The following is a 13,746-nucleotide window of genomic DNA, read 5'->3' as shown; positions in this document are numbered from 1 at the left end:
CCAACTGGACTGGGGTAAAACATGTACAAAATAATATTAAATTCCATTAGGGGAAGGCAAAATGTACATTAATCCACATACACTGCCCAAAATAATAACATATATATATATATATGTACCGAACAAAATATAAATGCAACATGCAACAATTTCAAAGATTTTACTCAGTTACAGTTCACATAAGGAAATCATTCAAATTAAATAAATTCATTAGGCCCTAATCTATGGATTTCACATGACTGGGCAAGGATGCAGCCATGGGTGGGCCTGGGAGGGCATAGGCTCACCCACTTGGGAGTCAGGCCCACCCACTCGGCAGCCAGGCCCAGCCCCACAAAAGGGCTTTATTACAGACAAAAGACAAAAATACTTCTCAGTTTCATCAACTGTCTGGGTGGCTGGTCTCAGACGATCCCACAGGTGAAGAAGATGGATGTGGAGGCCCTGGGCTGGTGTGGTCACACGGTTGGAGACACCGATACAGTTGTGAAGAGGGCACGACAGCCTATTCCCCCTCTGGAGACTGAAAAGATTTGGCATGGGTCCTCAGATCCTCAAAAAAGTTCTACAGCTGCACCATCGAGAGCATCCTGGTTGCATCACCGCCTGTCTGTGCATTATGCCCTGAATCTATCCTACCATGCCCAGAAGTCTGCTCCTTTTACTCTCGGTTCTGAACGCACTAGGCGACCAGTTCTTATCGCACCCTACCATGCCCCTGTCTGTGCATTATGCCCTGACTCTATCCTACCATGCCCAGAAGTCTGCTCCTTTTACTCTCTGTTCCGAACGCACTAGACGACCAGTTCTTATAGCCTTTAGCCGTACCCTTATCCTACTCCTCCTCTGTTCCTCTGGTGATGTAGAGGTTAACGATACTTTCATATCGTCTGAGATTCCTAAAGATTAGAAAGCGGCCACAGTCATCCCCCTCTTCAAAGGGGGAGACAATCTAGAAGCAAACTGTTACAGAAAAAAAAAGTTGAAGTCGTAAGTTTACATACACTTAGGTTGGAGTCATTAAAACTCCTTTTTCAACCACTCCACAAATGTATTGTTAACAAACTATAGTTTTGGCAGTAAACAGTACTGTGCAGCCGTCTTCATCGACCTGGACAAGGCTTTCAACTTTGTCAATCACCGTATTCTTATCGGCAGACTCAGCAGCCTTGGTTTCTCTAATGACTGCCTCGCCTGGTTCACTAACTACTTTTAGGATATAGTTCAGTGTGTCAAATCAGACGGCCTGTTGTCCGGACCTCTGGCAGTCTCTGTGGGGGTGACAAAGGGTTCAATTCTCGGGCCGACATTTTTCTCTGTATATATCAATGATGTCGCTCTTTCTGCAGGTGATTCTTTGATCCACCTCTACGCAGATGACACCATTCTGTATACATCTGGCCCTTCTTTGGACACTGTGTTAACAAACCTCCAAACGAGCTTCAATGCCATATAACACTCCTTTGTGGCCTCCAACTGCTCTTAAATGCTAGTAAAACTAAATGCATACTCTTTTAATTTCTGTTTGTAAGTTTGTTTAAAATGTATGTATTGAGAGACGCAATGATGGTGATGGGGTGGGTGAGAGAAGCACCGAGCGGGAAGAGGAAAATGGTGTACGTATGTATGGGTGTGTGTGTGTGCGTACGCGTATATGTGTGTATATGCATGAGTGTATGTTTGGGTGTGTGTGTGTGTGTGTGTGTGTGTGTGTGTGTGTGTGTATATATATATATATATATATATATACGCGTAGATATGTGTAAGTGGGTGCTGTTTTTCTTCTTTTTTTCTGTGGGCTTTGTCTCTGTTGTTGTATCTCTTAATATGGGTGAAAATTGTGAAATTCCAATAAAAATACTGTTAAAAAAAATAAATAAAAATGCATACTCTTTAACCGGTCGCTGCCCGCACCCGCCCGCCCACCCAGCATCACTACTCTGGACGGTTCTGAATTAGAGCATGTGGACAATTATAAATACCTAGGTGTCTGGCTAGACTGTAATTTCTCCTTCCAGACTCGCATTAAGCATCTCCAATCCAAAATTAAATCTAGAATCGGCTTCCTATTTTGCAACAAAGCCTCCTTCACTCATGCTGCCAAACATAACCTTGTAAAACGGACTATCCTCCCGATCATTGACTTTGGCAATGTCATTTACAAAATAGCCTCCAACACTCTACTCAGCAAACTGGATGTAGTCTATCACAGTGCCATCCGTTTGGTCACCAAAGCCCCATATACTACCCACCATTGCGACCTGTATGCTCTCGTTGGCTGGTCCTCGCTACATATTCATCGCCAAACCCACTGGCTCCAGGTCATCAATAAGTCTTTGCTAGGTGAAGCTCCGCCTTATCTCAGCTCACTGGTCACCATAGCAACACCCACCCGTAGCACACACTCCAGAAGGTATATTTCACTGGTCATCCCCAAAGCCAACACCTCATTTGGCCGCCTTTCCTTCCAGTTCTCTGCTGCCAATGACTGGAACGAATTGCAAAAATCACTGAAGTTGGAGACTCATATCTCCCTCAAGCATCGGCTGTCAGAGCAGCTTACCGATCGCTGCAGCTGTTCACAGCCCATCTGTAAATAGCCCATCCAACCAACTACTTACCTCATCCCAATATTTTTTATTTTCTGCTCTTTTGCACACCAGTATTTACACTTGCACATCTATCACTCCAGTGTTAATTGCTAAATTGTAATTACTTCACCATTTTGGCCTATTTATTGCCTTACCTCCTTACTTAATTTACACACACTGTATACAGATTTTCTATTGTGTTATTGACTGTACATTTGTTTATCCCATGTGTAACTCTGTGTTGTTGTTTTTGTCGCACTTACTTTGCTTTGTCTTGGCCAGGTCGCAGTTGTAAATGAGAACTTGTTCTCAACTGGCCTACCTGATTAAATAAAGGTGAAATAAATAAAAAATATATTTTGCACAGAATGCTGTAGTATACGTAAGTAGGATAGGTGTCTTTTGTAGCCTACTGTGCAGGCATAAAGCTAATAGACAACTAATTTGGCATTACAGTCTGGAGCAGTCAGTAATGTACTCTAGGGCAGTGTTCGAGAGGATCAAAACCATGATGTATGATGAGTAAATTATGAATGATTGACTGATCTGCAAATAATAATGAGTCGTTTTTTATGATGCAAGCCAAGGTGATTTGTTGATCAGTCAGTCGGCAGTTGCCTGCACTCGTTCAAGCCCCAGCTCTCTGATCCTAAATAAATACATAGACAACTGTCTGACCAGTAGGGGCTGCGAGTTTGAGCCTCCAGCATGAAAATGGTTCCATTCCCCTGCTCAGACGTTGCATGCATCAACCAATGGTTGCGTGCCACGTCATCGACTGACAGGTTGCTATAAATTACGATATGGTTAGCTGATACTTAAAATACTTATCCATGCGTTGTAAGATCTGGCATGCGTCAGCAACGCCTGTGCAAAAATAACGCGCTCGTTTTCTTCAAACGCCTCAAAACAAAGCGTAGCCTAGCTTTCGGTACTTCTGAGTGCCAGCCTCCAGTGGACGCTAGGAGGATATTGAGAGAGATCTTCCCTCTGTAGCCCACGTAAGGAGTGAGATTTCCACCCGCCACGCATATATCTACTTGTGGTCACTTCATAGACAAGAGCTATGCAAACATGACCCGTTTTCCATAAAAGAACACCGAGACAGACGGAACCCATCTTCATATTTTCAAAAAGAAAACACATAATCCGATGCTCATGTTGGACTATTCTTAGAGGCTTAGGTATAGGCTACTGTTAAAACGGTAAGAACAATTTAATTATTATTAGGCTAGCCTACTTTGTCAGAAAATAGCAATTATTATTGTTTACAAATGGAAAGGATGATGCTACTTGGTAACGGTTTTAGTTCACAGAGTGCGCGAAAAGTGGATAGTTTGGATAGGCTACTTTGTATCCTTTTTGTCTTCTATTTTCCCTTATCTTTGTTTCGTCATGGCTGGTTTCCCGTTCCCATGGTGAAGCATAGCCGACTCACGCTTGCGACTTCAAGCCAAGATGCTGCCTAGTATTGATCAATCTGTGATAGAATGAATGTAGCCCTTGATCACGCCTCTGTTCTATTACATTGCACAAGTCATTGGATGGCGTCTTCTGTAGGGGGGGGGGATTTTTTTGTTATGAGCCGTGTGTTCTGTCTGAAAATTATGCATTACTTGCGGTACGGTTTTGGAAGCATAAGGAGGTTAATTTATATTGGCAAGAAATAATAATGCAAACAAATATGTGTGTTAAATCGATACACACCTAAGGGTTAGGGTTCCCACACGGTCTAATTTCCATGTTACAGTGCTTGTTTACGGAAAACGGATGGAAGACCGAGTGGACTACCAGTGGTAATAGGCTTTATGCATCTCTCAACACGTGTTTAAAGGGAATACTGATGCCACAAATGTGTTGTCACTAAAAAAGAATGTAGGCCGCAACTGTGTCAACCGATTTAAACAGCATACGAGGCTACATATGGGAGGACGGCTCATAATAATGTCTGGAATGGAGTGTATGGAATGGTATCAAACACATGGAAACCATGTGTTTAATGTGTTCCTTACCGTTCCATTTATACTGTTCCAGCCTTAAGGCCCACTATGAGCCCTTCCTACCCAATTAAGGTGCCATCGGCACCTTGTGGTGTGTAGGGTAAGTGTGTTTTGCGTTTGTGAAATTATTTTGATGTGATATGAAAGTAGAGTGATTTATGTTTCTAGGACCATGCAGCATGATTCATGTTTAGATGGAGTATTTGGCTGTTTTGTCTTCCAGAGCCAATTAGCCCTTTTTTATACAAAGTTTATTTTTTCAATTGTATCTTTATTTAACTAGGCAAGTCAGCAAAGAACAAATGGTTATTTACAACCTGAAAGACACTGGGCCAATTTTGCACCGCCCTATGGGACTTCCAATCACGGCCAATTGTGATACAGCCTGGAATCGAACCAGGGTCTGCAGTGACGCCTCTAGCACTGAGATGCAGTGCCTTAGACCACTGTGCAACTCGGGAGCCCATGTTAGGTCCTTGGACTAAGGAGTAACGTTAGGATCCTTTAGTCCAATGCTGGGCTAGAACAAACTATGACTAGTCTGTTAATTCATGACATTAGACAGGCTATATTTTTCTTTGCACAGTGTGCAATTATGGGCAACTTTATTTATTCAATGGGGTGATTGGAAAAAGACATGCATCAATAATGATTTATATGAATTTGTTTATTCCTACTTATAAAGAAAATCAAATAAAAACAAATGGTCACATGCCCTTAATACAACAGGTGTAGATTTGATCATGAAACGCTTAGTTACGATCCCTTCCTTACAATGCAGAGATAAAATACTTTTTTTAATAGCTTAGGTGCAGTTTTCACAAGTAGGCCCATGTAGTATATTTCCACAACTCTTAGTACAAAACTTAACAGATCATCAAAAGGGCAGAAGTTTCATAACTCTAAGCACATTTTCAATTAAATCAGACACTTTTTCACTAAACTTAATCAGTGTTTCATCTTTCAGATGGCAATACATGTTCATATAAAGTAATTGCCTTTTACAATATAATGCTCACATTATTTTTTATTTCTACAATGGCATTGTTGAATAGTCCTTTCTGATTGTCTTGAAGGGCATTCTAGAGCATGCGTTGTTTCCCTATAACGCACAGTTATTTGCGTGATAGAATGCAATGGCTGTAGTTCATTTTTTTGTACATGTTTTGTTTGAACCGCTTTTGAAAGCAGAATTCAAATATAAAACAGTAGGCCTATTTGGTTTTGTTGAATTTGATTTTCATAATCGCAAAGTAGGACTGATGGTTTGGATAGCTAAATAGCAAGTCTGTTTGGTTACAACAGCAACTACTGTAGCTATGTAGTAAACTTGCTACTTCAGTGGATGTTGAACACATTTATACCTGCAAATCAACACATTTCTAGTGGAAAATGTGTTAAATTATAGCCTTAGTTTAAAAGGAATAATCAATGAGGGGCTGTATGCGTTCTCTGGAAAATAATGCAACTCAGTGGAAGGTTGATTATTCCTTAGATAGTTCTCTTATCTTTTGTTAAAATACAGTTTACTATTACTTAAAGCGGCAATATGTAACTTTGGGTGACCTGACCAAATGCGCATAGAAATGGGTGTTATAGATCTGTCACTCATTGAAAGCAAGTCTAAGAAGCAGTACATCTGTTCTATGCTTCCCGTTATTAAATTTTGTTTTTGTGTCTCTTTCTTTCGGTTATGTACACCAGCTGAAAATTAAATATTTTTGGTTATGGAAAATATATTTAGAAGCGGTTTAGATGGTACAATGATTCTCTACACTATAATTGCTTGTTTTGCGCCACAAACTGAAATTAGACAAACTATTACATGCTAACTAGACCGGGCATGCGCCATCGCGCGCATGTTGATTTTGTCCATCCACACCAGACTCAATCATGACACGCATGTTGAACTATCAAAACGAACAATGAACAAACTATATTAATTTGGGGACAGGTCGAAACACTTGAAACATTCATGGACATTTGGCTAGTTATCTTGCTGTTGCTAGCTAATTTGTCCTGGAATATAAACACTAGGTTGTTATTTTACCTGAAATGCACAAGGTCCTCCACTCTGACAATTGAATCCACAGATATAAGGGTAAAACTAGTTTGTTTCTAGTAATCTCTCCTCCTTCGGTCTTCTTTGGACTTTATATGGCAGTTAGCAACCAACTTTAAGGTGCGTTACCACTACCGACTGGAGTGTGGACATCAGTTCATCTTTCAATCAGCCACGTGGATATATGCTCCTAAAACCCAATGAGGAGATGGGAGAGGCGGGACTTGCAGCGCATCAGGTGTCAAATTGAACTAAGTTCTTTTTTAGTGCCTGGCTACGCAGATGTGCACGAGCAGTTTGGATTAAATGATTGAATAACATGTATGTGTACATTTATTTTGCCATGCTCACACACGTAACGCAAGCGGTGTGGTCAGCATGTTAGATTTTTAGCAACCAGGAAATGGCGAAGTGATTTTTTTAAAATCTGACTTTCTTAATTGATAATCACTTAACCGTTTGATAAACCTATAGATTTTTAACTGGTTCGTCTACTACAGACTTTGAGAACTACATAATGAAAATGTATGTCTGTAAAGTAGAAACATATAAAGTATGGTGTGTGTGTGTATATACTCTAATGTACAATTATGATAACGACTATCAATCAAACTGCTCGAAACGGATAACTACTGAACCAAAATGATGTAGTGCCTAGTTAACGTACTGTAAAACTAATTGGATTTGCAAAGAGTCATCAACACAAGGGCATTTTGTCATTTTGTTTCACCCAACTTTAAACCTAAATCCACTGACATAGTGAAATGTCATTGGATTTGTCAATGCCAATGTTCACATTGAATTCACGTTCGTTGACAACTGAACCAAATGTAAATCTAAATCATTCCAGGACAAGGGCTGCCTACTCATATACTGCATTCTCCATCAGCCAGTGTGCTTCAATTGCACATACTGGAAAGAGTCACTCTTATGTACTACCATTAGGAATTATAGTGTAGTGTACAATGCACTGCTGAAATAGCTGGGTTTTATATAACAATATATTCCACTCATTATGTGAGTTCCATTGAAACACTTTCAAACAGAGAGACAGGCGATAATGTATCAGTTGACAAGTCACGTAGAAAATGTGATCTGGTACAATGTTGCATGGGGCAGAAATGGCATACAACACTGTGATACATGTTAACATTCGCTAACAATACCCCTATTTCTGATGATTTGTCCTTTGTATGTACTGTATAAGGATAATGAAGCCGAGGCTGTATTTATCAACATGCTCACAACCTGCCATTAGATACATCTATTTTTATAATTTGTATGTCAAGTTATAGTCAAATACTGTATAGAAAATAATATTTACCATCTACTATGCTTTCTCTTCAGCACTTCAAAGAACAGTTTTGAAATTTGTATCTTGTATTTTTTGCTATTGGATTAAAGATGCAATATGCAGAAATCACTCCGCCATTTCCAGGTTGCTAAAATTCTAATAGTTTGCCTAATTTCAGTTTGACAAAACAAGCACGTGGAGAATCATTGTGCCATCAAAACCGCTGTGAAATATATCTTCCATAACCAATAATATTGTATTTTTAGCTGTTTGAAGTTGGTGTACAAAACTGAAAGTAAAACAACATTTTAAGAATGGAAAACATAGAAATGGTGCACACAGAACAGATCTACAGCTTCTTAAACTTGCTTTCAATGAGAACGACAGATCTGTAACTCACATTTCCAGTCAATTTGGTCAGGTTGCCCAAAAGGTAACACATTGCAGCTTTAAATGCTATTTTAAATGACTTAATAGTGAATAAACAAAATGTTCTCATAGTATTTCATAATTCTTTGTTGTTGCTTGAATGACTTGGCGGTGAAAGATATGAATGCACAATCAAATGTTCTGAAAATAAGATGGGGCGCATTACAAGTGTTATCAGTTTAAAGTTTTGTACTTTTTGAAAATGTACCAATTACATTTGAAAAATGAGTAGCAGCAGTATACAGTGTAAGTGTTAGTCTGTGTGCGCATGACCGGCCGCTTGGTATTTGCTAAATGGCACCTAAAGGACTCTCAGACCATGAGAAACAAGATTCTCTGGTCTGATGAAACCAAGACTGAACTCTTTGGCATGAATGCCATGGGTCACATCTGGAGGAAACCTGGCACCATCCCTGAAAATAGCTGTGCAGCGACGCTCCTGTCCAACCTGACAGAACTTGAGGGGGTATGCAGAGAAGAATGGGAGAAATTCCCCAAATACACCTGTGCCAGGCTTGTAGCGTCATACTTGAGGCTGTACCAAAGGTCTCTACCAAAGGTGCTTCAACAAAATCACATTTACATAAGATTTTTTTTATTTTTATATATATATATATATATATATATATATATATACTTTTGTAAAAATGTTTAAATAGTTTTTGCTTTGTCATTATGGGTCTGTGTGTGGGGATTGAGAGGGGGATTTTTTTTGTTGCAATTTTAGAATAAGGCTGTAATGTAACAATGTGGATAAAGTCAAGGGGTCTGAATACTTTCTCTCAATGGTGCAGCTGTAGAACCTTTTGAGGATCTGAAGGCCTTTGACAAATCTTTTCAACCCCTTGAGGGGAAAGAGGTGCTGTCGTTCCCTCGTAAAGAGTGTGTGGACCATGTTAAGTCCTTAGTGATGTGGATGCTAAGGAACTTGAAGCTCTCGACTAGAGGTCGACCGATTTTAATTAGGGCCGATTTCAAGTTTTCATAACAATCGGTAAACGCCACTTTTGGACGCCGATTACATTGCATTCCACGAGGAAACTGATTGGCAGGCTGACCACCTGTTAGCGAGTGCAGTGTCAAAAGGACCTCGTGGCTGCATGGAGGTAAGTTGCTAGCTAGCATTGAACCTATCTTATAAAAAGCAATCAATCTTCACACAATCACTAGTTAGCTACACATGATTGATGATATTACTATGTTAACTAGCTTGTCCTCCATTGCATATAATCAATGCGGTGCCTGTTAGTTTATCATCGAATCACAGCCTACTACGCCAAACAGTTGATGATTTAACAAAAGCACAAATGTACAGTTGAAGTCGGAAGTTTACATACACCTTAGCCAAATGCATTTAAACTCAGTTTTTCACAATTCCTAACATTTCATCCTAGTAAAAATTCCCAGTCTTAGGTCAGTTAGAATCACCACTTTATTTTAAAAATGTGAAATGTCAGAATAATAATAGTGATTTATTTCTTTCATCACATTCCCAGTGGGTCAGAAGTTTACATACACTCAATTAGTATTTGGTAGCATTGCCTTTTTAAATTGTTTAATTTGGGTCAAACATTTTGGGTAGCCTTCCACAAGCTTCCCCACAATAAGTTGGGCGAATTTTGGCCCATTCCTCCTGACAGAGCTGGTGTAACGGAGTCAGGTAGGCCTCCTAGTTCGCACGTGCTTATTCAGTTCTGCCCACACATTTTCGATAGGATGGAGGTCAGGGCTTTGTGATGGCCACTCCAATACCTTGACATCCACTAACTTGACTGTGCCTCTAAACAGCTTGGAAAATTCCAGAAAATGATGTCATGGCTTTAGAAGCTTCTGATAGGCTAGTTGACATCATTTGAGACAATTGAAGGTGTACCTGTGGATGTATTTCAAGGCCTACCTTCAAACTCAGTCCCTCTTTCTTGACATCATGGAAAATCTAAAGAAATCAGCCAAGACCTCAAAAATAATTGTAGACCTCCACAAGTCTGGTCCATCCTTGGGAGCAATTTCCAAACGCCTGAAGGTACCACGTTCATCTGTACAAACAATAGTACGCAAGTATAAACACCATGGGACCATGCAGCCGTCATACCACTCAGGAAGGAGACACGTTCTGTCTCCTAGAGATGAACATACTTTGTTGCGAAAAGTGCAAATCAATCCCAGAACAACAGCAAAGGACCTTGTGAAGAGTACAAACGTAGCAAAAGCCACAGTATAACGAGTATTTTATATAGACGTAATCTGAAAGGCCGCTCAGCAAGGAAGAAGCCATTGCTCCAAACCTGCCGTTAAAAAAAGCCAGACTACGGTTTGCAACTGCACATTGGGACAAAGATCGTACTTTTTGGAGAAATGTCCTCTGGTCTGATGAAACAAAATAGAACTGTTTGGCCGTAATGTTAAGTTTGGAGGAAAAAGGGGGAGGCTTCCAAGCCGAAGAACACCATCTCAACCGTGAATCACGGGGGTGGCAGCATCATGTTGTGAGGGTGCTTTGCTGCAGGAGGGACTGGTGCACTTTACAAAATAGATGGCATCATGTGGGACTAAAATTATGTGGATATGTTGAAGCAACATCTCAAGACAACAGTTGGGAAGTTAAAGCTTGGTCGCAAATGGACAATGACCCCAAGCATACTTCAAAACCAAAATGGCTTAAGGACAACAAAGTCAAGGTATTGGAGTGGCCATCACAAAGCCCTGACCTCAATCCCAAAGAAAATTTGGTGGGCAGAACTAAAAAAGCGTGTGCAAGCAAGGAGGCCTACAAACCTGACTCAGTTACACCAGCTCTGTCAGGAAGAATGGGCCAAAATTCACCCAACTTATTGTGGAAAGCTTGTGGAAGCCTACCCGACGTGTTTGAGCCAAGTTAAACAATTTAAAGGCAATGCTACCAAATACTAATTGAGTGTATGTAAAATAAAGACCCACTGGGAATGTGATGAAAGAAATAAAAGCTGAAATAATTGTCTATTATTCTGACATTTCACATTCTTAAAATAAAGTGGTGATCCTAACTGACCTAAGACAGGGAATTTTTACTAGGATTAAATGTCAACCGTGGTCGTGGTTGTGGGTGTACAGGAGGGGACTAGGCACACACCCCTGAGGGTGTTAAGGGTCAGTGTGGCGTAAGTGTTGTTGCCTAACCTCACCACCTGGGGGCGGCCCGTCAGGAAGTCCAGGATCCAGTTGCAGAGGGAGGTGTTCAGTCCCAGGGGACCGAGCTTGGAGGGGACTGTTGAACGATGAGCTGTAGTCTTTGAACAGCATTCTCTTCTAGCCTATTCATTGCCAAATGTTGACCCAACCTCAATCCTTTACAACTTGTGCCAGAGTTTATTCAAAGTTTAGAGTTTATTCAAAGTGACATAATTGGACATTAATTGCTGAATATGCTGGTATTTATGAACTGCTGTTACTTGTGCTACTAAACCCGAAGGTTGTAGGCGGTCATGTATAGCAAGTTACATTTTTTATTTTTTATTTTTTTTGCAATGGTATGTATAGGGGCCAAACAAAATAATTAGCCTTTAAGGTGATAACAATAATGACAGAACTCACCCGCCTTACATAATTGATGCCAATCAAGACCAACTCCAGAATTCAGTGCAGGTCATTGCAACCACTGAGGCAGATGTTTTGGGCCTGTGCTGTAATCCAAGGCCATGGGGGGAAAAATTGTGCATAAATGTATTTTGTCCCGCCACACCAAATGCAATCACGGTACGCAGGTTAAAATATCAAAACAAACTCTGAGCCAATTATATTATTTTGGGGACAGGTTGAAAACCATTAAACATTTATGGCAATTTAGCTAGTTAATTTGCATTTGCTAGCTAATTTGTTCCTCTACTCCGCAAATTAATCCACACATAAAACGGTCAACGAATCGTTTCTAGTCATCTCTCCTCTTCCTTCCAGGCTTTTTCTTCTCTTGACTTTATATTGCGATTGGCAACTTTCATAAATTAGGTGTATTACCGCCACTGACCTCGTTCATCTTTCACGTGGGTATAACCAATGAGGAGATGGCACGTGGGTACCTGCTTCTATAAACCAGTGAGGAGATGGGAGAGGCAGGACTTGCAGCGTGATCTGCGTCACAAATAGAACTGACTTCTCTTTTAGCCCTTGGCAAAAAAAAATTTGGTGCAATAATTGAACAATTTCAAAATTTATTTAGCAACGATCGCGCACGCGACGCGAGTGGTGTAGTCAGCCTGTAAGGGCAGCAAATATATTTAGATGGTCCGTCTCACGAAAACATTTTACCACAGTACGTAGTTCAGGCCTAGTAGTCTATTGCAATGTATAGAGTTGCCTGGATGTAAGACTAATTGAAGTTGCATTGTGTGTGTGTGTGTGTATTGTGCAAGATTGCAGATGTAGACGTGATTGAACGTTTATTGTGCTTACCACAGTCTCTTCCTGTCCGCCATCCCACTTCACTGTAGGTGCAAGCCTTGCAATATGTACTGGGATGGATGAGGAAGAGCAGAACCGCTATGTGGCCCAGCTGAAGGAGGAGTTTCACAGCTGTGACACCACAGGCACTGGTTACCTGGACAAGGAAGAGTTGTCAGCCCTTTGCCACAAGCTATCCCTGGATGCTCACCTTCCCCTACTGTTGGACACCTTGCTAGGACCACACCACTATGCTCGGGTATGAGACCAGACCACTTTAGTAACTTCTCTCTGTTGTGGATTTACCTTAACATGTTTTAAAGTAAGAGGAATTTAAGTTCTGACATGCATAGTTGTGTAGTAGCTGTGTTATGACACTTTCCTACCTTTTTATTCAGTAGTCAAATCAAATTGTATTTGTCACATATTAGCCAAATACAACAGGTTTAGACCTTACCGTGAAATGTTTACTTACAAGATTTTAACCAACAATACAGTTCAAGAAATAGAGCTAAGAAAATATTTACTAATTAAACTAAAGTAATTATTTAAAATTAAAAGTAACACAAGAAAATAACAATAACAAGGCTACAGTATATACAGGGGGTAACGGTACTGAGTCAATGTGCAGGGGTATTGGTTAATCGAGGTCATTTGTACATGCAAGTAGGGGTAAAGTAACTACACATAGTAACTACACTACACATAATATAAAGTGTAAATAGTCAGCAGCTTGGGGGAAGAAGCTGTTGAGGAGCCTTTTAGACCTAGACATGGTGCTCCAGGCCCGCTTGCCATGCGGTAACCGAGAACAATCTATGACTTGGGTGACTGGAGTCTCTGACAATTTTGGAGTGACTGGAGTCTATGACACCGGCTAGTATATACGTTCTGGATATCAGGAAGCTTGGCCCCAGTGATATACTGGGCCGTACGCACTACCCTCTGAGGCGCTTT

General features: G+C 40.5%; 1 protein-coding gene across 2 annotated transcripts in view; it reads left to right on the top strand.

Annotated features, from left to right (window-relative positions):
* The first annotated feature begins 12,845 nt into the window (after window positions 1-12,845).
* LOC139381746 (ninein-like protein) overlaps window positions 12,846-13,746 on the top strand; it is a 32,518-nt gene continuing 31,617 nt past the window's right edge. Inside the window, exon 1 of one of the 2 annotated variants that reach the window (XM_071125493.1) lies at window positions 12,846-13,048. In XM_071125493.1, the coding sequence (XP_070981594.1) occupies window positions 12,866-13,048 (183 nt within the window). In that variant the 5' untranslated portion in view covers window positions 12,846-12,865. The remainder of the gene's footprint in view (window positions 13,049-13,746) is intronic. The other variant, XM_071125494.1, reaches the window with a different exon arrangement.

This window comes from Oncorhynchus clarkii, chromosome 23 (genome assembly GCF_045791955.1).
Source record: "Oncorhynchus clarkii lewisi isolate Uvic-CL-2024 chromosome 23, UVic_Ocla_1.0, whole genome shotgun sequence".
Classification (NCBI taxonomy): domain Eukaryota; kingdom Metazoa; phylum Chordata; class Actinopteri; order Salmoniformes; family Salmonidae; genus Oncorhynchus; species Oncorhynchus clarkii.
The sequence above is the reverse complement of the archived record's forward strand: the minus strand, read 5'-3'. Positions and strand labels throughout refer to the sequence as shown.